Source organism: Prunus avium, chromosome 2 (genome assembly GCF_965620075.1).
Source record: "Prunus avium chromosome 2, drPruAviu1.hap1.1, whole genome shotgun sequence".
In the NCBI taxonomy this organism is placed as follows: domain Eukaryota; kingdom Viridiplantae; phylum Streptophyta; class Magnoliopsida; order Rosales; family Rosaceae; genus Prunus; species Prunus avium.
In genome coordinates, this window is record NC_142285.1 from 2,461,856 (window position 1) to 2,489,399 (window position 27,544).

Consider the following 27,544-nt stretch of genomic DNA (forward strand, 5'->3'; position numbering starts at 1 on the left):
TCAATATTGTATGCTTCAGCTAACATGGATCATCGTTTATTACAAGGCTCCTTTCGTTTTTTCTTTGTTTCCACATGGAGGTTTCTTTTTTTTTTCTTTTTTTGGTCAGACCACATGGAGGTTTCATGCTGACAGTACTACATCACTTTTTTCAGTATGTAATTTCTCTTTTTCTTTTTTTTTCTTTTTTTTTCTTCCGTCCATTTTTTAAAAGAAATTTTTAGTGTGTGTTATAAAAATAAAACAATCAGAGTATGAAAAGTACCACTGAAAGTTGGTAGTAGAATTATATATGCTCTTGTGATGTTTTGACAAAATTTCCTCTCAGATAGAAACTCACTAACTAACACTTAGATTTCTCACTCTCCTTTCTTTCTTCTCTTCTCTTCTCCGTTGGTATTACCTCTTTGCAAGTACAAGGATTGCCTATTTATAGGCATGGTAAATGCCACCCGTGAGTAAAAGAAGGGACATAATGATGTTTCTACCCAATCATTGCTATTCACCTTTTGACTATGTGGGCTTCACACATTCTACTTTACAACACTCCCCTTGGAGACTACATGTCCCTTAATTGGTTGCCTCTTTAAAACCTTGTTTGGAAAAACCCAGTGGGAAAAAACCTAAGCGAAGGAAAAAGAGTACAACTTTATTTGGTACATAAGAATAATGCACTCATGTTGCCTCGTTAAAACCTTGCTAGGAAAAACCCAGTGGGAAAAACCCTAGTCGAAGGAAAAAGAGTACAACGCGCTTATGTCCTGTGTTAAAGGACTCTTGAGTGCTCCCCCTGATTTTGCATGCTCCAATTTGATTGCTTACAGCGTTGACGTAGTCCGATGCCATGTACTAGCTTTTGGAATGTACATTTTGGCAAAGACTTGGTGAAGAGATCTACTAAGTTATCGTTTGAACGAATTTGTCTGACTTTGATTTCTTGACTCTTCTGAAGCTCATGCGTGTAGAAAAAACTTCGGTGATATGTGCTTGGTCTTGTCACCCTTGATGTATCCTCCTGTGATCTGAGCAATACAAGCTGCATTGTCCTCATTCAGGATAGTTGGAGTGTCCGTTGCTGAGGGTAGGGCACATGTGCTTCGGATGTGATGGATCACTGACCTTAACCAAACGCATTCACCACTGGCTTCATGGAGGGCAAGTATTTATGAGTGATTGGAAGATGTGGCTACCAATGTTTGCTTTGTTGAGCGTCATGAGATTGCAGTTCCTCCATATGTAAACACATACCCAGTTTGTGAGCGTCCTTGATGTGGATCAGAAAGGTACCCTGCATCAGCATATCCAACAATACTTGGAGAATTGGTCGGTTCACTGGAATAAAATAAGCCCATGTCTGTTGTCCAATTTGGCCAAATCTTTCATTTCCTTTCTCCTCCCCTCTTTTGACTCATCTTATTTTGGCAAAATCTTCTTTGTCCAATCTCACAAAATCAGGGATTTTGGGAGCTCAATGCTCTTCCCGCAGCTGCCACAGGGGAGAATGCCCACTTTCAGCTACCTTACTTCCTTCTTTTCTCCCTTGTTTTATGGCTAAATCTGAAAGGGAGAAAAAAATGGGTATGCACGCTGGTTTGAAAGGTGTTTTGCTCAAGTATCCTTTGATTTTTTGGATGGCTTGTGTTGGGATTTGTCTTTGGCCATGTGCTGGAGGCTCCCAGCAGCTTACATACATGGACAGCTTTGGTTTTGTCGTTGTTTTTGTCTCCAGCCATGTGCTGGAGGCTTGTAGATATTTTCTTGGTTTGCTTGGGCTTTCTTAAGGTGATGAGTTGGCCTACTAAGGGGATGGGCCAACTTCCTAAAGTAATGGGCTATTTGTCTAAGGTAGTGGGCTAACATTCTCTCTTTTATGCTCACCCATATATTTGGGCTCAAGAAATGGGCTTGAGTTTTGGGGCTCCCAAGCAGCCCAAAACTTTCACTTCTCGACTCATCAATGGGCCTCATGAATACTCGTAACCATCCATACCACAACCCACTCAGCAAGCCCCGGGTATTCGCGTGGCTTGGGCCCACTTAAGCTTGTAGCGTGGCATGTTGCTTATTTGCTTGGCGTGGCACGTGTGCAAGCGCATATGATGAACTCTTGCGTACCCAAGTTGGGTTTCTTCCCAAGTTAAGTGTCGTACTGGGCTAGAAATATATTTAGGCCCAACCTTGGATTTTTTGGGCCTCAACACTAACATCAAAACATGACTAGAACGACCTAGATGATCGCAGAGAGGTTCTAACCTGGAAAGCCAGGTTGGGTTTGTTCTTCATGGGGCGACATCTTCCTTTCTTCACACCTAGCTAGTTGTAGACCCAAGTTTTTAAATTAGTCAAGTTCATTGTTAAGGTAAGCTCGAACATATGCTATGTAATGCATCCCCATTTCTACTTAATTTTCTGCTTAACAACAGTATAGCACTCCCAAGCTTTTTTCTTTTTTTTTTAAATCACCCTTCACATATCCTACACCAACTTTGGTTAGGAACTTCATCAAGAGCATGTGGCAGACAATAAAGGCTAGGAGAGAACATAGGGCGAGTCGACCTAAAATAACATTATCAGCTGAAGAACATTCAATTATAAAAAAAAGTTGTATATAATGTTACTCGTTGCAATGACATTCCAAGTGACAGAGGCAATGTGATACTTCCCATAGAGTGTGTTGATGCCTAAATGTGGTTCAACAGAAAAAGACCTCTTCGAGATCGAGGTTGGACAATTCTTCCGGACTAGGTCAATGTGACCAACCAGGTCGTCCTCCAAAACCTGCAAAACAAAAAAAGATAACGATGGGTGACACCAGTGTGGTGCTTAAAATTGCATACCTTTGAGGAAAAGTCCCTTCAGCCTTTTACTTCATCCCAGACGACTTAGTCCTTTTTGGAGTATAACTCTAGAACAACCTAGCTACCCTCAAACTAGGACTTCGAAACAACCTAGTCCTCCTCGGCTTAGGACTCCATTTAGGCAGGCGTCTTGGAGAGCTTGAAACATCCTAGCTTCTCTAAGATTAGAAATCATCTTGGTGAACACCATGTAAATTAGGCTGATGCCAGCCTAACTTACATGGGGCCACCACTGGCGGACCAATATGCCTACTAGCCCACTTGAGCTAAGTTAGAGAAAATATATGGTGATCATGCTCAAGCCCTGCTCGACCACTGACATCGAGCTCAACTCGGCCACCTGGATTCGAGCTTAACTCGGTCATTCATGCTTTGGCCCCGCTTAGCCTAGAGGTATCCTACCTCACAAATAGAGTGAATGCTATCTCTTGTGAATTCGAGCAAGGGAGTGGCCACATGCTTGAGTTTCTCTCAGGATATCTATCAGCTCAAAAGCAAGTGCAAAGATTATATTGACTGAGCTACCATGTCGATGAAGATCCTTTTCATGAAACAATTTGCGATCTCAGCTTGAATTATGAATGGGTCATCATTGTTAGAAATATGTCTTAAAGCCAATCATGAGATGTAAAATTTACGGATATTTTTACCTTATTACTTGATATATATATATGGGCATGATGTTGTTTTAAGTAATTGTCGCATTAAATGTTGTTTACTTAATTAACAAGCCCGTAGAGTGTGAGATGAGGAAAGTGACTTAGAGAGGTTAAGTCTAAGAGACCTTTCCCTATAGCTCACACCCTAAAGAGTTTATAGTCATATGTTTGTAACTGAGCATTGACAATCCATAAAGACCGGCATACACTATATCTACTCAACATGAAGGATGACTGGACTCAAGTCATTTGTGTAGATACACTAAGTTGAGTGTATGAGTGTTCATTAGAGAGTGAACGTGATCAACCGAGAGATCTTGTATGGAAGTTTTACTTACATGTCAAACAAGATCTCTATAGTTGCAATAACGTAAGTTAGTGAAGGAATTTCAAAATATTTTTCCAAAGTTCATTTGAATATTAAACATGCATTTAATCAAATTAATCGCAGCGGAAGTCTAAGGTGGTTGTTTAAATTCAAAAACAAAACTTTCTTCCAAGTATCTTAAGCCATGAACATTGATATGTTTTTCATAAATGAAAATTCAAGAGAAAGGATAAGATCTAATTACCCTTGAAGCAATTATATGAACCAATTTGTGTTTGGTCTTCTCTTGATGATTTCCTCTTTGTTGATCTCCTCTTTGATCTTTGATCTTTGCTCCTTGATCTTTCTCCTCCATGTGAGCCACAAAAGTATATGGCCTCTAAGTCTCCACACCAATGGAACCTTGAGATGAGAAGAAGTATCTTGAGAATACTTGGATGCTAGTGCAAGATGCTCAAGATTGGTTTCAATCTAAACCACTTTGAAAGATGAAAGTGTTTCACTCTTGAAAACTCTCTTTTTCTCTCTTTGATCTCCCAAACCCATTTGGTTGATGTTGGATTGTGTTTGTGTGTTAATAAGCTTATGGAAACAATTCACATACACATTCACTTAAGCATTTTCGGCCAAACCCCATTGGGCTTCCAAAATTGGGCCTTATGACACTTAAACCATAATATTTAGGTGTCTTAAGCCCTTGGGCTTGATACCCAACCATTTGGGCTTCCCGTTAACTATTACCGAGGCCCAAATACGTTTTTACACGTAGTAAATCATCCACATCAAATCAATCAAATTGATTTCCTCATTCTCATTTGTATTACTCAAAGTTAACCATTTAAGGTGTGCGATCCATTAGGTTCTAATTAGCAAGGCAGTGGGAAAATATTAGAACTCTTTCTAACCAACTGGAATTAAAACCCTCTTTTTAATTCTTCCTTGATTTGGATCGATCACAATCAATCCTAGGACTTCCACAAGCCAAGAGTGACATCTAGCAATATATCAAGGCTACCCGAGCTAACCAGAATAGATGAAGAACCTATTCAGTTGGAATTGCAATGCAATACGGTCCTTCTCTTATACAATGTTTCAAATCATATTATTAGGGTACGGATTGATTATGTCAAACCCCTAATATGATTTATAACCTCATGTGATTCAAAAGAACATGATTAAGAACAACTTTCTAAATCAAGCTCAAAATACTTTGGCCAAAGATTTACTGAATCACATCTTGAAACATTCTCCTTCTTTATCGAAAGTAGAGATTCCTTATTGTACATTCACATGCCCCTATGATGAATTAAGAGATCCCAACAACACTTAAGACAAATCTTTTACGGCTTGCCTTTAAGAGCTATCAAAGATCAATAACGCATCACAGGACAACCATGATGCCTCAGGTCTAAGGACTAATTTGCATTATTGCAACTATGAGTTCTCATTTGACATGTAGATAAATACTCCATATGAGAACTACGGTTGATCGCGTTCAGTGTACTCATTCACTAATGAGCACCCACATACTTGTATTAGTGTCAACTACACAAATGGTTTGAGACTAACCATCCTCCCAAATGAGCATACATAATATGTGCTAATCTTGACGGTTTATCAATGCCCATTTGATAACCTATGATTAGGAACATTTTGGGATGCTACAGTTAGAGATTAAAGGTCTCCCGAATCTAATCTTCTTTAGATTACTTTATCTCTTATTTAGCATACCCTGGACATTTGTTTCTTTACACGATGTAAAAGATAACAAAATAAGTTTGCCCTTTATATATCATATACGAAATGTATTCTAAGGAGATTACATCAAATGTATTGGCTCTTAGGGCACATTTCTAACAGTTAGTCCTTGACCCAAGGCACCACGGTTGTCTTATATGGAAGCATTGTGGACCTATCATACTAAATAGTTGAGTTTTTTCGAGGACATGACTCTATGGTATGGTTGGGGTTCATGATCAATCTATGGAGGTAGTGCATGTACAACGAAGGATCTCTACCTTCAATAAAGAGGGAGAATGCTCTGGTGATATGATTTGGAAGTCTTTGACCAAAGCATTGAGTAGGATAGAGAATATAAATTCTGATCATGCTCTTATGAATTATATAAGGATAAGAGTTCACATCAGAGGCCGAATTACATTGTAAACTCGAAATTACTGTGAATGATGTCCACGGCAAACTCTAAGCCTTAATGCCCACGTACAAGTGTAGGAGGGAAATACCACTAGAGAAGTAAGTATAGAAAGTAAACTCGAAGTCATATAACAAACAACCAAGCCAGACTTGTGCATCTCTACCATGGTCATGAACAAGAAACCTTCCAATCAAACGAGAAGGGAGGGACAGTTACATTTATTTATTTATTTTATCATACCCCATTAATTATTTTCATCTTACTCGTTTGTTGTTTTTATAGGCTCTTTTAGTTGATTGCATAAAATCTTCCTAGAATACTTTTATTATCACTTTTGAATTACCCATTCAGATTACATTCCCATTTAGATTTCTTCATTGGAAGAAAAAAAGAAATCTGATATAGGATTCTTATTTAATGTCCCCTATTCAGTAATGACTTTATTAATTCATCTTGGGCCAAGCTGAGTGATCCTCGATCCTTAGTAGACCTTGGGCTATTATATTTCAAATCGGGCCTTGACTAATCATGAAACCTGACTCAATAAGGTGTGCAAAATATGGCTCCAATCAATTACATAGGAAAAGTTTTTCTGATTAAGTAATCAAGACAAGTTTAATGCAACGTAATCATGAAATGGTTTGTATATCCAATGAAAATTTCCTAAAGTGATTGAGGTCAAGTCTTTATTAGGTTCAAAATGAAGTGCCACATCTGAGAGAACTGAGTGTTTGTGTATAAGGATGTATAACATATGATGAAATTATGTATACAATCATAGCCAAGGGCAGATCCACATAAGAGCAACAAGGATCAATTGCAACCCCGGAATCCACCATGGGAGGCCAAGAAGATGACTCCTGCAAATTGCCTAGAACCTACTTGATGAAATGCCCCAAAGAGGGCACAATATAGTAGCCAGGCGTGTGCAGCGCCTTTTTTTTTTTTTCCTAATGTCAAAACGAGCAACTTAAGTTTTTTATTTTTATTTTTTTAACTTCGCCAAAACGACGTTGTTTTGGCTCATGTTTATTATTTAAAAAAAAACTGAGGCATAACTGCTACCCAATAAAAGTAATTTGGGGAGGGGTTTATTTAACACAATTCTCTCATCCAAACCCTAAATCCCCAACCCCAACCCCAACCCCTAATTCTACCCCACCTTCACCCAATCTAACAGCCTCCCCATGCTAATCACCCTCCGATGCTGGCAACCTCCTCATCCAGTGGCTGCAACAAAGCAGAAAGTTATCCCCAAATTCAATTTGGTTTGAAATTTGCCCTCAGAATTGAAAATATGTTGTCATATTTCCTAATCTTTTTATGCTTTTATGAGATTGATTAATGTGTTGATTAGTTTAAATAAATTAGAGTTTTTGATTAATTAAAATATGTTAGTTTGTATGGTTTAATTAGTTTGTATGTTTTAATATGATGGATTTATCCATCAAATTTGATTATATTGTATTTGTTAGTTTGTATAAATTGGATTAATTTTTATGTTTGTTAATTAATGAAGATTCTTATATATTTTGGTTAGTTAAAATAAATCTTGGCAATTTGGATTATTAATTAGTTTCTATGGTTTTTGAATAGAAAGTTATGAAACGATACTTTAAGAGAAAGTTCTCATCAATTACTTCTAGTTTGGATGATTCATTCATAGCTTTTGACAAACAAAAGCTACTTTATTTTGCTGAATTTTATCCTCAAGATTTTACTCCCCGAGACCTCTTGGCACTTGAAGATCAACTTGAGATTTATATTCATCATATGCGTACGATGATAGCCTTGCAAGAAAAATGATGGAGAAATGGTTGCATGGAACATTCAATTATATTTATTTTCTTCTCACATTAACCTTAACTTTACTAGTTGCAACAACTTCTGTGGAGAGAGCATTTTCTGCTATGAATATTGTGAAAGGCCCACTTCGCAATCGAATGGGAGATCAATAGTTGAGTGATAGCTTACTTATTTATATTGAGAAAGACGTGTTTGCTTTTATTAATTATAAATTATAATATTATCGTTATATTTTTTTGAGTATATTTTGTATAGAATTTTTTTAACCTTTTAGATGTTGACCCTGAAAGGAAAATTCTTGAATCCGTCACTTTATCATAATTAATTACAAACAGTTAACTCATGTTTGCTCGAAGTGATGTGGTTTGCTAAGAGTAATTTGGGTTGTTTGTTTTGGTTTTCCCCTTGAGTTCATAAAAAGAATAAAATAAAAGAACTCTTCAGTTATGAAGTAGGGTTACAAATTTCCTTTACTTTTTCCTTTTCTTTTGCCTTAAACCATGGACCAGTTCCTCCTTTTGGGTTAAAAAAGACCCAATAATTTGAGTCAAGAGGCGCACTATAACTTGCCTTCTACGAAGCAAGAAAAAGACCCGTCTTCGTCAACCAAAGAAAAGGAGGTTTCCAGACAGGCTCCCTCGCCACGTGGCCTCTCTTTAGGGATTAAGAATCTTTGTAATATACATGAATTAAGAGCTTATTTATTTATTTAATATACTTTCCAAGAAAGGCAACTCAATTCACACACACTGCGGGTTCTAAAAAAACCCCTCATTCATTTCTTAATTCTTGTTACTCTTCTTTTTTCTCATCACGTCTTAATTTTGACTGAAAAGGGTCACGTCTTAATTCTTTGGTCTTCGTCTCCATTTATACATATCTCTCTCTCTCTCTAAATTCTCAGAGAAACCTCTCTCTCTCTCCTTAAATTCTCAGAAAATTCTCAGAGAAACCTCTGTGAAACCCTAACATGGCACTGCCCTCGGCTCCAGACGCTGACCATAACTCGGCTAATCTGGATCATGGCGATTTCAAATTCAATGCGGAGTTGGATGGCCTGGCGATCCCTCCTCTCGACCCACAGTTTTTCTCATCGGACGACGGCATGGCCACCGTGCCGTCCGATACGTTCATGTCCGATCTCGGATTTGGGTTCGGTTCCGATGACAATTGCGACTTCGAGCTCACCTTCGACGACTTGGACAACCTCTACCTCCCATCGGAAGCCGATGACTTCCTCATCCCCGACGGCTTAGATCCCGGCGGTACTGCGTTGAATTCAGGGTCTCCTGAATCGGGTAGCTCCGCAATTTCAATTTCCGGCGATGATAAGGGGGGATCCGATGTCTCCAGGTTTCTGAATTGTCCCTCATCAAACGAGTCTTCTGAAAATTCCGATGGGCCTGAGAATTCCGGTGGGGCTGTGTCGTCTCAGGGCTCTGGGATTTCGGAGGCAGTTAACTCCACTTGGCATTCTGGAAATTCGGGTAATTCTGTTTCGTCCAATGCCATTTCTGATGCGGATGATGAGAAGGTTAAGATGGAGGACGAAATTGCGAAAAATTGCCTTGTGAAAAGGAAGAAAGAGAGTGACGAAGGCAACGTGGAGTCGAGAAGTGCCAAATATCGGAGGTCAGACAACAACAACGCTTCTGTGAATGCGAATGCGAATGGGAATGATGAGGAAGATAAGAGGAAGGCTAGGTTGATGAGGAACAGAGAGAGTGCTCAGCTTTCTAGGCAGAGGAAGAAGCATTATGTCGAGGAGCTTGAGGATAAGGTGAGGGCAATGCATTCCACTATTGCTGATTTGAATAATAGGATTTCATATGTTATGGCCGAAAATGCCACCTTGAAGCAGCAATTGTGCAGTGGTAGCGGCGCCATGTGCCCGCCACCACCACATGCAGGGATGCACCCCCATCCGCCCATGCCACCAATGGCTTATCCATGGATGCCCTATTCACCCTATGTTGTGAAGCCACAAGGGTCCCAGGGCCTTTTGGTACCCATTCCTCGATTAAAATCCCAGCAGCCAGTGGCTGCGCCCAAGTCCAAAAAGTCAGAAACTAAGAAGACTGAGGGTAAAACTAAGAAGGTTGCTAGCATTAGTTTTCTGGGTCTGTTGTTTTTTATCTTGCTTTTTGGTGGACTTGTTCCTATGGTGAATGTTTATTTTGGTGGTGTAACGGACAGAGGTCCTGGGGGGTCTGCCTATGTTAGTGATAGGTTCTATGATAAAAACAGAGGGAGAGTTCTAACAGTTCATAGTAATTTGAATGGATCTGAAGAAAATATAGGTTCAGGAATATCTGGGGGGAAATTTGATATCTCTAACAAAATTCATCATGAGAGGGGTCATATGCGGAAAGAAAAGGAATGTGGGCAGAAAGAACAAGGGTCACAACCAATACCAGTTTGTGATGAATTTGTTCGTCTGGGCAATACTAGTGGCGAGCCACTTGTTGCTTCTTTGTATGTTCCAAAAAATGATAGGCTTGTAAAGATTGATGGAAACTTAATTATTCATTCGGTCCTGGCCAGTGAGAAAGCCATGGCATCCCATGGGCATTCTGAAAGGAAAAATGGTAGGGAGACTGGTTTGGCTGTGGCTAAAGATTTAGTTTCAGCATTAGCTATTCCTGAAGCTGGAAGCAACAGAGGGAGACTTTCTCCCTTATACAGAAATTCTGCTGGACCACACAAGGCTCTTACAGCTGGTTCGACTGATGTTTTGAAGGACCATAAGAAGTCAACTGCAGCTGATGGTAAACTGCAACAGTGGTTCCGTGAAGGTCTTGCAGGTAATAATATTACGTCTGGTGTCTCTGGTACTTTAGATTGTACTTAGTGCATGCCTAACGCATTTATGATTTGTTTGCTTTCTTGACAAGTTTACATTCATCTTTTATTAGATCAAGTAGTTATTATCACTGATGAGGGCTAATAGTTGTGTAGCTGAGTCTGGTGACGGACTTTGAACTCTATAGGTAGTCTAAGTGCAATCATGTGAGTAACGGAATATTACTTGGTTTGAGGCTTTGTAAAATGAACCTTTTAGTTCAACCAAAAAAATTGAACCTTTTCTTTTGGTTTTTTTGCAAGGTACATGAACTTTGAAATTAGTAAAATCGACTTTGTTTGTAGTATAATTAAAATATTTTGTGAGGCTATGAGCTAGTTGATATAATCAAGTATATTGTTATAAAGTGGAAGTTGGCCTTTGATGTTTAGCTTCAAGTACAACTCCCAAAGACTACTAAAATACCAAAAAAATTGTGAGAATCTCATTAAAAACTAAAGAAATTAAATAGCACAGCAACATCTCATTGAATAGTAAGAGCTGTACCTTCCTAAGACCCAAATAACTCCTCCTAATAAGACTTGACAAAGAATCTTAGATTGACTCTTAACTTACATGTTTATTTATTTATATTGACTGACTATCATGGGCATTTCATTTTAAGATGAATTTGGCCTTATTGTTAGATTTTGGCCAATGGGCTTATTCTTTGGTTTCCAAAATATTTCTTTTCTAACCAAGCTCTAACCAAGCTGTGGCCAGCATCACTTCCATCAATTAATACATATGTATATCTTTATAATTTGTGAGTATTAATGTTTTGAGGAGCCAATTCCATTTTTAATAATTTTATATTTCTCTTGAATTATTTGGTTTTCCTTCTCTTTAATATTTCACTGATGCGCATGTTTTCATAATATATTTTGAACTTGCAAATGATTTTGATTTTTCCTGTCAATGGTTAGTGTCGAGTAGTAAGTATATGGAATAAGTAAATTCTTAGTTTCACAGGTTGGAGGATGAACTGTATTTTTTTACAGATAATCTGGAGGATTTATTGGTAAACTGCAGGATGCATTGATATATGACTTTGAATCTGTTACTTACTTCTAGTGTCCTTTTATGTATCATTTTGGTTTGTAGATTTACTGTCTATTGTCCTTCATTTGTTGTTGCTCATATCAAGCATTTCTTTACAAACTTCATTATTGATTTCATATATATTCTGCAGGACCAATGTTGAGTTCAGGAATGTGCACTGAAGTGTTCCAGTTCGATGTCTCTGCCGCTTCCCCTTCAGGAGGTATAATTCCTGCGTCTTCAGTTTCCAATGCTTCTGAACACCGTCAGAATACTACAGAGCTTAACAGGGGAAGGAATAGGAGGATCCTCCGTGGTCTCGCAATTCCCCTTGCTGGATCCAAGCATAATGTTACTGAAGAAAATGTGACAAGAAATCCACCAAACAACAGCCTGCCTGGTAATAGATCTGTATCTTCTTCCATGGTTGTCTCTGTTCTTGTCGATCCTAGAGAGGCTGGTGATATTGACGTGGATGGCATGATCAAACCGAAATCACTTTCCCGCATTTTCGTTGTGGTGCTTTTAGACAGTGTGAAGTATGCCACCTACTCATGCGTGCTCCCTCAATCTGGTCCTCACCTTGTGACTACTTGAACATGGAAAATTGGTTTCGGAGTTTAAGATGACAACTACATCTAATTTTAGAAGCTCCCAGTTTTGTATATAACAGAAGAATTAACCGCTCCTATGAGATCGTGAACTTCCTTTGGGAGGTTGGGTTGTATGCCTTTGTTGTGGTAGAAAACAATGTTTCAAATAACTGTATCATTAGTGTTAGTGTGTGCGTACGGTTCTGTGGGCCTGAAACCCCTAAACAGACATTTTAATGACAATTTATGTTCTTTTTCGAACGGCCCCGGATCAGGGAGTGACTATGTTATGTATGCAGCGCTATATTCATGATGGATGGTGATCAAATATATGCTTATTTTATAGCAAGGGGTGAAAAGTAGTCTAAAATGAAATCCGTGTTTTCCTGCAGTGTTTGTTGCCTGAAACAAATAGTTAGTTTCAAATTGTTTGGCAGTGCCAATTTCATCTGCACTGTGCAAGTGTAGGCTCACACGCGCACACACAGTCTCTGTGTTTTTTTTGGGTCGAAAACAGAAACACATTCTCTTATAAACTCAACCATTGTTGGGGATTGCTAGACCCCGCTTGATTCCTCATGTTTAGCTTTACTTGTTGTTTGGGGCGTTTAGCCCCCCTCAATCACCCAAAAAAAAAAAACTCTACACACATGTCAAATTGTGATTGGCAAAAAAAGTAGGAGTTTCTACTTCCAGAAAATGAGGCAAGTATTTTCCTTTTAAAATATAAATTGAGGACATGTTATTGGCACCTAAGAACAATAATCATTCCCTGCTCCCTTACAAAAACATAAGAGAGAAATTACACCCAAATGAGTGTAAAATTATTTTTTTTGGAGTGGCCATAACAGTTCTTTAAATTAAAATGTACAAGTGATATTGGGAGAGAGAAAATTAAACCTAAGACTTGAGCTACAAATCTCTTGTGCTATTCTTTTCAATTAGACACCTCAAATTTTCTATGGTCTAGGTCCCGCCATGTTCTCCATCCGAGATCTGCAAGGTTTTCTAGCGGGTTCCTGTTTCCCTCTTTTCGGCCGAGGTGGCCGACGGAAAGAACTGTTGGTCCTTCTTCTCTTGGATTGCATAGGCATGCCACCACCAAGCCATTGATTGGCTTGAATGGAAAAAGTTGGATTGTTGTGTTCGCGCTTCTGACTTCTAACCAGCCGATTGATCGGCCAAGCAAGGAACCTCCTCTTGGCCTAGGTTCTTTCACTTCTTCGGGGTCGAGGATGGTTAGGTTTCGTATGGGTATTTTAGTATTTTTTGAGATTTAATGATAATGATGCAAATTAAATTAAAAGATGCGATTAAACTTAAAGACAAAAATTAAAGTGCAGTAAAGTAAATCAAAGCACTAGACAAACGTAAATTGAACAAAGAACAAAATAAGAATGATATGAACGATAAAGACAATAAAACAAAGCAATATGAAATTAAATTCAACTTAAAGCAAATTCGATAACAATTTAAAAGTAAAGCAATAAACTTGAATCTTAAAACAACGTAATGGAAAATGCAAGAAATAAAACTTACACTAACGAAAGTGAAGAACTGATCTAGTCTACTTGTTTGGAAAATAAAAACCTAGTCTAGGGATAGGTTTTTGTGTTTGATGTCCAAAGGGGCCTTTTGCTCTTTGTTTGATGAGGTTTATATAAAGGCATTCGTCAGCCCATGGGCTGGCCATTAAATGGCCAAATGTCAACTTCATTCAAATCTTTCCTTGTGTGGCTTCCTAATTCTGCGGAATTGATTCGAATGAGATCATCAGATTGCAAATCTGATCACTTGATTCTCTCCTATTCAGGAATGTTTCAGATTGACATCACTCTCTTTGATTGCTTTCCTTGGATGGATCTCGTCACGTGCATGAAAACAGCTGGAGGTTTTGGGCCTACTTTCGCGGGTTGGGCTTGGACCTCCAAGGACTTGGGCTTAACATCTGGTGAGACGTTGTAGCTTCCGGAGTCTTTAGTCGTGACTAAAAGAAATTCACCGATGTTGGGGTGGCATGAGAGGCCAATGAATTGCGTGAGTTGTATGACCAACTTGTGATGAGCCCACAAAATCTTTGAATTAAGAAAACACTTAATATATCAATTTTGATAAAACTATATATATAATAATTAATGATTATATATATGTAAGCCATGAAAAGCTTATTAATAACGCCCATGCCATAAGATTTCTTGTGTATATGTATATATTCTTGATATGATAATCATCCAACTTGGCCATCCAATTTGGCCATTGTTTTTTGCTGGGGTGAGTTACTAGGCTACAAAGAACTTTTGAATTATTTTCATAAGGTGGGTTCTAGACACTACTTCTATCATTTTGAATTTAGAGCATTCTCAAGTCACAAAACCATTACCCAAAACCAAGGACCATCTTTGGCTTCCAAACTCTTGCCCATCTTGGAATTGTCAAAGTGACCTATATGGGTCTAACGTGACAACTCTTCCAACCAAGTCCTTGACTTGGTTTCAGCCAACTATTTGGCCATCCTCACAGCCAACTCTTTGGCCATCCTCACAGCCAACTCATCGACATGTTCTCCTAGCTAACTTTTAAAAGGCCATTATTTTAGCCAACATATATTCTTCCAACAAGTATTCGACATGTGCTCCATTAATCAACCAACTTGAAAAAGCCATTCTTCCAGCCAAGTTCAAAACGTCATTTTGGTTTGTACTAATATATATTAGAAATAAGCAAATCTTTACTTCTATTTAATACTTTTATTGGGTCTTCAAATCTCCTTCAACAATCTCCTCTCACTCTTTCAAGAGCCTCAGCTGCCATGCCACTCTAATCCAACCACAAGATTTGTGTAATTTCTATATCCAAGAGATGGGTTGTGTCACAACCACAACATATCGAAGGTGGAGTTCAACAATGGCTTCCTCTACCTCAACCCCAATCTTCTCCTCTTTCTTTATTCCACTCTTATCTCTGTGTCATTTATTTATATGTCATTTCTTGCAGAAGACCTTGATTCTTGATTAGAATGTAGAAATCCAAGAAGACCAAAAGACTTGGCTGTTTTTCTCCATAAAGTACCTAGTGAGAATCCTACATCCCTTTGACCCCTTGGCCGACTCTAAGCCAAGTTTGTGGGTTTTATCATTCAATTAATTTATTATTTGGTTATTGTTATTATAAATAACAATATCCTTGTTTTGGATAGGCCTTTGGGTTTCTTCTTGACTCAGTTTAAGATTGGTCCTCCTTAACTTGGTTTGAGATTGGAGACCACTTGACTTGGTTTGGAATTGGGTCTCCTCAACTTGGCTTGGAATTGAAGACCACACCCAAAAATTGCCCCCTTGATTCCTTGGCCTTCTATTGGTGGAAGGTAAGTGAATCAAAAGTCTTGCAACTTTTTAGTTTTCTTTGGATATTTCAACTTCATGCTTTATTGTAATAATTTATGGTGTTTGAACTAAATTGATGTTTGGGGAGATACCCTAATCAATTTTTGAGAGACCTTTGAATTTCGTAACCGTTAGAAAACCTAGGCATTATAAATACCATTTTGCCTCCAAATGTTTCTCCATAATAAATAAATAAAAACTCCATTGACATTGCTCTTAGAAAACGGTCTCCCACCAAAGCTAAACTTTGCTTCCTAGATTCACCATTTGTTAGCCCAAAAATCATTAAAATCACCACCAAATCCTTTATTTTTGCGAGTTTTCAAGTATGTTGCACTGTTTTCCAGTTGATATTGTTGTGATTTTAATGAATGGTGGCCATTGGGAGCTTGTTTTTTCAACTTTTGAAAGTTTGAATGTTCTTCATGTTCTTGGCAAATTTTGCCACTATATTTTTCTTGATTCAAATAATACTTGTGTTCGTAGGATGGATACAAAGCTGAAGTCCATCATCTCTCACTTGGCCAAGTTGAGGAAGGCCATGGCTAAAAGTGAACAAAAACCCGAAGAAGCCTATGCCATTAAATTCCAAGGTGTCCAGAGATACGTTCTTGGCCCTTTGTACCCACTTCAACCTTCAGATGAAGTGGTGAGGATTTGGGTCAAGCAAAGTGATAATCCTCTGCCTTTCACCACGGAGTTGGGTCCAGCCAACGTCACATTCTGGGGTGACTCGCTTCTCAGAAAATTGATTGCTAGCCTACCCTTGCCCAAGCACCATGTTGAGGATTTCTCCCGATTTTTCTACGGATGCTTGCAGAGGTCACCCAGTGACTTATCCACGTGCTTAGATCATCGTTACCTGGATTATTTGGCTTTGGACCTTGCCAACGTCCCCACATTGGAGACTAAAGAAGAATGACGAGAACTTTGAGCAATTATCTTAATAAGTCGAGATCTTCCTTATGGCCTTGCATTGAACAAAAGGAACCATTACCCTTGCATTAAACAAGGGGAACCATATTATACTTTATGTATGTATGTAATTCTATAATAAATTAAAGCAATTTTATCATTCATATCCAATTTGGCCCAAGTTTGAGAATACCAAGGTAAACCCACGTGGGTCCTCACATGCCCAAAACCAACTCTTCAACCAAAACTTTCATTCTCCAGCCAACTCAAAACCCCAGCCATGCCGAAACTTCAGCCTTGCCAGAACTCCAGCCGTGGGTCCTTGAGAGGAGATCTTGGCCAACTTGCGAGGCAATAGCCCAGACTGGAAAAACTTTGGCCGCCTGTTAAGAGAAGGTCCAGTTGGGATTTTGCGGAAAAGGCGCTCGGTTTGAAAGGTAAAGATCCGGCAGTCCACCAAGGCCATTTTTTGAGGTTAGCTAGAAACCCAGCCTGGCTGTGCAAGGAGGAAAACCCCCAACTGCCTGTCCTTGCTTTGGCTAGAAGGTCCAGTCAGCTGTTGCGAGAAGAAAGCCCAGATTGCGAGAGTCAGTTGGAGGCCCAGCTAGAAACCCAACCCGAATTTTGTGAGGAGTTGGCTGGCAAAAAGGTTTTGCAAGTGGCTAGTGAGACAACTCCAAATCTTGAATTTACTTAACTGATCATTTATCCCAAACCCAACTAGTTTGATATTATTTATTTATTGCTATTTGTTTATTGGCTTGACACCTTGGAATTGGAGACCACTTGACTTGGTTTGAGATTGGAACCACTTGACTTGGTTGGAATTGAGACCACTTGACTTGGCTGGAATTGGAGACCTCATCCAAACAGTTCCATTTGGTGTTTGAGTTTCTTTTCATCTTTGTGCATTTGGAATTTTCAATCTTTCACGTGTGCAAGCTTGATATTGATAAAATCTTGTTTTGCATTACCATGCTTCAAGAAAACAAATCATCTTTCGAGCATAAGATGAGATAAGATTGGATTCCAACCATTAATAATTAAAGAGTATTTTATGAATAATGGTGGGTGGAAAGATAAGATTGTGGTTTTTCAAATTTACATGGTGGGTGGGTAAATAGGACAAGAGGTGTAAATAACAGCTCTCAATTTTTTTATAACTAAATTACTAAAATACCCATGTAACATTAGCAATTTAACGATGTTATTGAGAAAATTGACAGAATGGGTGAACATGGGACACAAATGAAAACACATGGAGCACATTAACCCAATCAAAAATGTAAAGGGCAAATTAAGATTTTTGATAAAGCATATGGGGCATATAAATAAATAACCCAATTATTTTTGCTCATTTGTGAGAGGGACCGCAAATGGCATTATTAATAGGGAGATTCACTATTATACCTAATATAGGAGCTCAAATTATAAAAATACCACATATAAAATGGACTTTAGAAATACACCAAAAGCCTATTTACAACATAATAAAGAGACTTTTAATTTCTTTTAAATTACAAAACTGCCATCAAATTCTTAAAACAAGCCCAACCCCAAAATCTCATAAAAAAAACCCAAAATACTCAATAGGGTATCAAAGTAATTTAATAATCAAACTTAAATTCAATAGGATCAGCTGTCATTTTTTGGGTTTATTTATAGAAATTTAATGGTATAAAGTTTATCTATATTATTAGTGCTAAGAATGGATATATGACTAAATATCTCTTATTAATATTATCATTAAACCGGTTAAGTTTCTTCTTTTAATCTGAGTCACAAAATTCATCCAACGGCTAATAAGGCCCTCCCCGCATCTATCCCTCCTCAACTTAACATCCCGCGCGTTAGAGAAAATCAGTACGACTAAAACCCTAACAAACCCATTTTGTAACATAAACCCTAAAACCCTCGTCCCCAATTTACTCGCAGAGCCCAAACCAAAATACTAACCCCTGAATTCTCAATTGTATAGAAGATTAAGTTTTGAACTTGAGAGTTCAGAAGCAATGACCATGGAGGTGGAACCAGAGGGGAAGAATGTGATGTGCCTTCTGACGGACCCAGAAGGGACGCCATTGGGAAATTCCGTGTACCTTCCCCAAAACACCGGCCCGCAACACCTTCAACAAATCGTCAATCAGCTTCTCAACAACGTATGCTCATTTTCAGCTCTTCTTTGTAAAATTTTGTCTCTTTAACTGCTTTTTTTGGTTGTTGAAAAATTCGGCTATATTGATTTTAATTTTATGATTTAGTTAAAGTTTCTGTATTACACCTTAGGTTCCATTTGAAGAAAACACTTCCCCTCAAACCTAAAAAAAAGAAGAAAAAAAAGAGAACTGACTTTTTTCTTCTTCTTCTTATTGTGAAGTTTTCGAATTCACCTGATTAAAGCGGTAGAATGTCAGTTAGTAATATAAATTACTAAGACAAATAGAAGACAAATATATATATATTTTTAACTGATAGGATTGTAGCAGTTTTTGTTGTTGTTGTTGTTGTAAAGAACTTTTCTTTTAGAAGAAAATGTGACATGCGTCATTTATAAGTGATGCAAGCATCCTCAAGAATTACAGTTTTATGCGTTCCTCAAGAATTACCGTTTTATGGGTTCGTTTCGTATAATACAAAATATATTAGCAAGCAATGATTTATGGCCATTGTTGTGGATCCTGCTTCTTAGTGCGGTGGTTTTACATGCTCACATAAGTAGTGATGTCTGCATTTTGTGTTTGTTCAGGAGGACAAGCTGCCTTATGCTTTCTATATATCAGATCAGGAACTTCTTGAGTCACTTGGAAAATATTCGGAGAAGAATAAAAGTTAGTTAAATCATGACAGAAGTATCAGTTAACATTTCATCTTCCATAATTGTGTATATCTTAAACAATTTTGACAACTAAAGATTTTGGGCTGCTTTTTCATTTCATACACTTTTCTGGTGAAAAACCTTGGCAGTTTCTGTTGAGAAGGTACTGAAAATAGTTTATCAACCACAAGCTATTTTCCGAATTCGTCCTGTTCATCGGTGCTCGGCAACAATTGCTGGTATGGGTGTTTCTCTCCTATCCATGTCACACTAAGGATGTATTTATTGCTAAATAGCATGGATTTGTCTTTCTAAATACACTCCCTCTTACCCCCCACCACCCAATTTTAGTTTGTAATTTTATGATTGTAATATTTTAACATTAATGATTTCATTTTTTTGTCTTTCTTTTTCAAAAAATTTCTTTGGACAAGTGTTTGTGATATATGTTATTCTAATGTTCAGAGCTCTCTGAACCGAATCATTTTTTAGGCTTCATAATGGACCTGATTAATTGTTTTTTTTGTGGTCAACCTTTCTCCAGATTGACTCACTAAATGCCAATTTTTGTTACCAATGTGCAGCTTGAATTTTATTTTGTTTATTATTGAATGAAAGCTCTTGTTTTGTCATTGCAGGTCACAATGAAGCTGTACTTTCAGTTGCTTTTAGTCCTGATGGCCGACAGTTGGCGAGTGGTTCTGGTGATACCACTGTCCGACTATGGGACCTTGGTACTCAGACACCGTTGTACACATGTACAGGTTTGGAGTCCGAGTTTCATATCACATTCCTAGTTTTGTACCTTTTGAACTTTTGTACACTATGAAAACTAATATAAGACAGCAGAAAAAATTTGTGTATCAAAATAAGAAAAAAGAAAAGGAAATTACATATAACTTGGATATTTGAGAAAATATTTTCCTGGATTACTGTAGTGACTAGAGATGGATAATGATTTTTTTTTAGCAGGATGGATAATGAAATTAATTATTTTAATTTTAAGGTTTTGTCACATAGACCATATTAGATGGGGAATTTTACATCCTGTGGGTTCTTAGGGTGAAAGCACACTTATGCTTGCTGTTGTGTGCTGCATAATAAGTGAGAATAAAGTTATTTCATCTTTTTGTCATTTTAAACTTTTTTCTTTGATGATTCACATTTAAAAATGCTTTATTATGTCATTTTAAACTTTTTTCTTTGATGATTCACATTTAAAAATGCTTTATTATAATGTAGAAGTCATCTTCATATGTCACTCCTTAGTGAAATTTTAACCTTATTATACCTTTTATTCCCAAATAAATTTATAAGTTAAGAGGATTGTCACCCCCTCATCGTTATTGCCTTTCTATTATTTGCACAATGACAGTACACCTTATTTTATTCAGGACATAAGAATTGGGTCCTTTGTATTGCATGGTCACCTGATGGTAAACATCTTGTTAGTGGGAGCAAAGCCGGGGAACTCCAATGTTGGGATCCACAGACTGGGAAGCCATCAGGCAATCCACTTATAGTAAAGTTTCCATACTTCAATCACTGATCATTTTAAATTTCTCAGTTGATTGCTACATATTGTAATTTGTTGTTTCTGACACATATGAGGACACGCCTCTTCTATTTTGTTGTTTTTGTGGATATTTGGTTCATGAAATATTATTCCATTAATTTTTTAGGGCCATAAGAAATGGATTACTGGAATCTCTTGGGAACCAGTCCACCTGAACTCTCCCTGTCGACGCTTTGTAAGTGCTAGCAAAGATGGTGATGCACGCATATGGGACGTTACATTGAGGAAATCTGTTATATGTCTTAGTGGCCACACACTTGCAGTGACGTGTGTAAAATGGGGGGGAGATGGTGTTATATATACAGGGTATGTTTTTTTCTTAGTTATTGCAACGATAATGAAATAATAATTTTTTTTTAATGAAAAAAGGAAATTGTTATTAGCACTCACTAGTCATTTCGACTTACGTTGAAATCTATTTACACCACGTTCCCTTGTGTTGTAAGAAAACCCTCCAATTGGTTTTAATTCATGATCTTGTCACTTATAAATGAAAGAGAAATAATCGGATGAGTCAATTGAACAGATTATTGAATTTGTTCATTTGAAAAGGATTCTCGGGTCAAGATTTCTGAGATAACAATACTACTAGCTCGTGTAGTTTTGAACACATTATTGAGCTGAAGTTCTCTACAGATTTATAACAAATATCTCCATCTTAACTGTCATAGGTCCCAGGATTGTACTATCAAAGTCTGGGAGACTACACAAGGGAAGCTAATTCGTGAACTTAAGGTAAGAAAGACACAGCTTTTGGTTCATGGTTAGTTCAGTTACTATGATTTATGCTTCATTACTTGGTCGCTTTTGTAAATATGCAATTTTGTTATTGTGAATACCTAATTTATTTTGTCCTCTCCAGGCAGTGGTTTGGTGTAGTCTCATGTCAATAGAATTCTTTCCATACACTTTAAATTATTTCTGTATGCTTTATGTTGATCTCGAGATTTGTTGATTTGATTTGGTTCTTGTATTAGATATTGCTGAGTGCTTAACTGAATTCTAGTGGTTTTCTTGAGGATTTCAACAATAAGATATTTCCCTCTCTTCTTTCAGACTTTGTTTCATGAATTTCTTATATAATGAACTCTGTGTCCTGTCTCTATTAGCTATTGCCTATCTTTTTATTTATTAATATTCAAATTTCGAATAGTAAATCATGATTTTGTAATTTAGTTATTCTGTTATTTGTTTGTTTCCTATTGTTTTTAATCAATATGATCAGAAATATGCTTATCTCGTGTAATTTAGTATGGCATGTCTATGGTTTGTTGGTTGTGTTAGATAAGTGCTTCTTGATTGAAGTCTAGTGATTTTTTTTGAGGATTTCAATTATAATCTTTTCCCTCCCGTCTTTCAGACCTTATTTTATGATGGTTTATAGGCTGTTAATCATGATGTTTCCTTTAAAGGTTTTCAGATTTATTTTATAAGGAACTGTTGTGTGTGTCATGTCTGTGTTAGCTATTGTCTGTCTTTCATAATAATAATTCAAGCTTCGAATTCTAGATCATGATTTTGTAATTCAATTGTTCTGTTGTTTTTCTTTTTAATCAGTTATGGTCAGAGATATGCTTATCTTGTCTAATTTATTACTCCTTGTCAATGGCGCTTGTTGAAATTAATTTGTTGATGCTCATGTATCTTGTTTATCAATATTTTACATTTCATGATCTTGATATCTTTATATTATACGGTTTAGGGTCATGGTCATTGGGTTAACTCTCTTGCATTGAGTACTGAATATGTTCTTCGTACTGGAGCCTTTGATCACACCTGCAAGCAATATTCATCTCCAGAGGAAATGAAGAAGGTATGAATTCCTTCACAAACATTACATTTTGTTTTGAAATTGTAATTCGTTTTATGTTCATCAATGCCATCCAATTTTTGTTGTGCTTACTGTAGTTCCTTTTTTTGGGGGGGTGTTTGGGTGGGTGTTATTCACTGTTGAGGGAAAGGCTTCAGGTTTGGTTGTCTAGATCATATCTGTTCGTTTTTGTAATGCAGATAGTGTATTGTTGTATCTGGTGGTGTTTGGTTTCTTCGAGTCTTATCTTGAGGTATAGTTTTTTTAAAATGTTTTCTTTTGATCTCCATTGTTGCGTTCTTCTTTAATTGGGAACTGCAAATTCTTGACCTTTGATTGAAGAGTTGTTAAGCTGGAATAGCAGTGTTGAAGAAGTGTGTATTGTGGATTTTTAGGATGCTGATTCTTTCAGAACTCACTAAGCTTGAATAAAGTTTTCTTTTTATGCTTTTATTTTGCATGCTTGTAATTACTTTGGGTGCCACACATCCGTGTTGTGATTAAGTTACAGTTAGCTGGCTAAGAGGAAAATGTCTCCTGATATGATTATCCATCTATCTCTCTCCCTCTCTCTCTCTCTCTCTCCACTACTTTACCCAACTGTTTGTATTGTTCTGTGACAATAGTTTAGCTGCTATTTCTGGGAAGATTTACCTGCATAACATTTTTCCTCTTTTTCCCCTCCAAGGAACTAATTATATTTTCATTTACTGACATATAGGTAGCCTTGGAAAGGTATAACAAAATGAAAGGCAATGCCCCTGAAAGATTGGTCTCTGGATCTGATGATTTTACAATGTTTCTATGGGAACCTTTTGTCAGCAAACACCCGAAAACTCGCATGACAGGTCATCAACAGGTAAAATAATTTTTGTAATGCCATGTTCCGTTTTGAATTGCAGTCCAAGTTGTTGATCATTGTTTTTGAGGCGCAGGACTATCTTAGTTTTCCAACTTGTGTTCTTCTGTATCAGTGTGTACTTATGAGTTATGGCTTAAAATAACAATAGCAACTAAAATTTCCTATGTTGCTCTCTTTCTTTTTCTTTCTTTATTGCGCTCTCTCTCTCTCTCTCTCTCTCTCTCTCTCTATATATATATATATACCCTTTTGCGTTGTGCAGTGTAATTGTTTGGTTGGAAGATTAATTGGTCAAGTCTTGATGAGATGGAGGAAGCAAATTTTCTTTTGGGGCAAGTACATGTTTAGCTTCTGTTTGGGTGTTCTCGTCACAGAATTTTAGGGATATTTTATTTAGAATAAAAGCTAGTTTTCTGAAAATAATTGTGGGAGCTTGTTTGGTTACTTTGGTAGCATGTTTTCACACAGTTTTCTGTTTTCCATGATTTTAGAACACAAAACTATTTTCAAAATGAGGAGCCAAAAGGCCCTTTTTTAATTTCTCACCGCTTTTCGCTGCCACTTATACTATGTCATGCCAATCAGCAGAAGGTGTTGATTCCATCTGTTATACTGAGTCTAATCTTAGCCTAATCTTTTATTTCACAGTAGATGAACTGATCTCCAATTTTCAGATGGCAGCTTGTTTTAATAATATGCATGATTTATCTTCATGGTGGTACCAGTTTTGAACTTAGAACTCTGATTAGTGCTTGCTCTTTATGGTTACCGGTTACTCATATTTACAATAAGGAGGATATATATAAATAGAGTTCTGGTGTTGTTTGTTCTTTATGTGCTTTCATGTTCATGTTTACGATAAGATGATAGTTGAAGCCAACATATGAAGTTCCAATTTTTTTCATTTAAGCGTTATAATGGATGTTTGAAAATGTCTTTTTGCCAACAGCTTGTAAACCATGTTTACTTTTCACCTGATGGGCAATGGATAGCAAGTGCCTCATTTGATAGGTCTGTCAAGTTATGGAATGGTACTACCGGAAAATTTGTTGCAGCTTTCCGGGGCCATGTTGGCCCTGTCTACCAGATCAGGTCTGAATTGGAATTATTATTTTTTGGATGATTGCTTATGTTGTGTGGCTAATTATTACATTGCATGTTACCTCACAGCTGGTCCGCAGACAGCAGGCTACTTTTAAGTGGCAGCAAAGATTCCACTCTGAAGGTAAAACATTTACTCAAAATGAACTTGTGATAAGGGATCTTGACCAAAGGAGTGAGGTTGTTAGATTTCACATTGCAAATGGGGAAAATAATTGAATTGCCATTTCTTTGCATTTTGATAGTTGTATATGTCACCAAAAGAATCATCTCAAATCTTACTAGTGGTTTAAATCTCAGTTTGTATGTAAGCTATATGAGTTTTCATCTGCATGACATCTAAGTAATTTAAGCTTGTATATCAAGCCTAATATTGTTTCATACATCAGACAAATAAAGTATTGTTTTTTTAATTTCCCTATAGTCACTTTGCCATTCTAAGGCGGATTTCTTAGCTTTGACTAGGTATTTTGTCGTTATGTACATGGTCATGACGTAAAGATTATTGGCAACCTTGATCTTTATTTTCAATTCCCCGATTATTGAATTTTTCATCAAAATATGAACTCCCAGCTTTTGGGAAACTAAATTCAGATTCCTTTTTGTTTTTTCTTTCGTTATATTGTGTACTTTGGTTGGAGTACTATGCGCTTTTGCTAATGGTAGAATTTCTCGTGGTTACATCCCTGACCTGTGAATGAAATTTATTTGATCATCTAGGTTTGGGATATCAGGACACGGAAATTAAAACAAGACCTTCCAGGACATGCAGATGAGGTATGTTTTCCCTTCACCTCAAAGGCAGTTGATCCATTGTTTTACATTTATTGAAGAATGCTTGGGGGAGAATTGTGACGTAGACATATAAGAAGATACCAAAACAGATACCAGTTACTACAGGGAGATTTCAACTAAATCAATTGACGTATTCCTCACATAAAGCAAATGCTAAAGGACTTACGCAAGTCTTCTATTTCTACTCAAATGCTTTTTAGAAATTGCATGAATTAGATTACCCCGTGCATACCTGAAAGGCCTGCTCTTGTAAACCAGTCTTGCTTTACCTGTCTTGAATATTCACAAAACTCGATAGAAGTAGACACAAGTTCGGCTACTTTGAGGGAACCTAAGTCCTCCAGATTTCTGTCTGATGACCCTTATTATTCATTCAACTTCTTATGTAAGGGCATAACTGTTAATTCCAAAAATTTAGGAAGACAAACAAAATAGATATCCATATCCAAACTTTAGACTATTAGTCTATTACTAAATCAATAGACCTTCACTCTAGGCAACGGTTGTACAATTTTTGGATTCTTCTATTTCTAGTTTTCTTTTAAATTTTCTTGGATATTGCATGAAATAAACTACCCCATGCACGAGTGACAAGCTTTACACACGTAGTGATTGTGCCCCCTTTGTATTGGCATATTGTAACCTATTTTTGAAATGTGAATTGTTTTTGAAAGGTTTATGCTGTTGATTGGAGTCCAGATGGTGAGAAGGTAGTTTCTGGTGGCAAGGATAGAGTTTTGAAGTTATGGATGGGCTAGACTAATCGTGGTAGGCCAAAGTATGGGCAACTACATAATGGAAATGTTACATGATGGTGATAATTGAGCATTGAAGTGTTTGGTATGATATACATACAAGTATACTGCACGACTAAAGGGATATGAACAAGAATTGGGAATTCAAGTATCGGTCACAAGGGTGGTTGAAAGAAAAAGCTCCTGAATCAGCATAAAAGTTTTTTATCCATTGGGGTGTAAGCTTTTCTGCGAGCTGTCTGAGGTGGAATAGTGAGGCAGCCAATTTACGAGTGTGGGTTCCTTTTTCTTATTTAGAGTCACGCCGTAAAGTTTTGTTTTGTTCTTTTTTACTTTTATTCATTTTCCTAGTCAAATATCTTATGTCAATTTTTAGTTGGTAATCAGGAAATGCATCCTTGCAACAGATTTCCTCATTTCTTAGCTAAAATAATCCGATTGATGATTGTCATGCCGAATGTGAGGCTGGCTTTTGTTGAAATATTTATGCAAATGAACACATGAATGGTTTTGCGCGTTGGCTTAGGGGTTTCCGAACATGGACCATACCCTGTAAAACAGAAATGGAAGTATCATCTCCATCTTGTATGAATTGAACAGGTCAGTCATCCCTTGTGTTGCAATGCTCGTCGTAAATTTTAGATTTTTTGTTGGAAATTGGAGCTGTTTTTTGTCATCCCCATTCTGGGGCCTACACTACAATTTTCATGACGCTGGAAAACCTATAATTGGCTGAAAACTGTGAGCTCTTATGCCTTCTAAAATGAGTAGCGATGACAATGTAAAGCTATTATAGGATAATGAAAGTGCTGGGGTACTTGCTACTTCGGCCCCAAAGGGAAAGACAACAACAGTATGATGTAGTTTCGGGTTTTAATTCATATATATTTTGTTTATTCAACAATGTCGTTCGTAGAAGGCCGGAAGCTACTACAGAAAGGGACATTGGAGAGCTTAATTCGCATATGGAAGCAAACAAAGGTTAAATAAAGAAATCATACCTGCCAATGGGGTTTAGCCCAATGGAAAATGACATTAACTTGCAGATTAGTGGTCTTACGTTCGAACTCTGATGACACCTTTATAGTGTGTTTATGAGAAACCTCCTTCCCCATCTATTTTAGACTATCATCATTTTGGACACGTCAACAAAATTGACACCAAATAAAAACTAATGACATAGAACCCTGTTTCTTCAAATTAAAGGAAAAGGAACAAAGGCAAACATGGAAAGATGAAAAGAAAATACA

At 37.2% G+C, this 27,544-nt stretch overlaps 2 protein-coding genes and 1 long non-coding RNA gene across 3 annotated transcripts; all 3 read left to right on the forward strand.

The window, feature by feature from the left end:
• The first annotated feature begins 8,634 nt into the window (after positions 1 to 8,634).
• Positions 8,635 to 12,543, forward strand: BZIP17 (Basic-leucine zipper (bZIP) transcription factor family protein). Its single transcript, XM_088249031.1, has 2 exons — positions 8,635 to 10,610; positions 11,841 to 12,543. The coding sequence occupies exons 1-2, from the start codon at positions 8,777 to 8,779 to the stop codon at positions 12,284 to 12,286; spliced, it is 2,280 nt and encodes a 759-aa protein (XP_088105157.1). The 5' UTR covers positions 8,635 to 8,776; the 3' UTR covers positions 12,287 to 12,543.
• A 2,394-nt stretch (positions 12,544 to 14,937) lies between these two features.
• On the forward strand, positions 14,938 to 17,092 carry LOC148296241 (uncharacterized). The gene is made up of 4 exons (XR_015833389.1): positions 14,938 to 15,173; positions 15,277 to 15,354; positions 15,479 to 15,646; positions 16,152 to 17,092. It is a non-coding gene; the product is annotated as an uncharacterized LOC148296241 (long non-coding RNA).
• Positions 17,093 to 18,433: 1,341 nt separating this feature from the next.
• On the forward strand, positions 18,434 to 26,902 carry LOC110747214 (WD-40 repeat family protein / notchless protein). The gene is made up of 13 exons (XM_088249519.1): positions 18,434 to 18,739; positions 19,327 to 19,408; positions 19,545 to 19,634; positions 20,034 to 20,159; positions 20,790 to 20,917; positions 21,078 to 21,277; positions 21,643 to 21,706; positions 22,674 to 22,784; positions 23,503 to 23,640; positions 24,593 to 24,735; positions 24,814 to 24,868; positions 25,465 to 25,521; positions 26,214 to 26,902. Exons 1-13 carry the CDS (start codon positions 18,593 to 18,595, stop codon positions 26,295 to 26,297), a joined length of 1,425 nt encoding a protein of 474 aa, XP_088105645.1. The 5' UTR covers positions 18,434 to 18,592; the 3' UTR covers positions 26,298 to 26,902.
• The last annotated feature ends 642 nt before the right edge of the window (positions 26,903 to 27,544 follow it).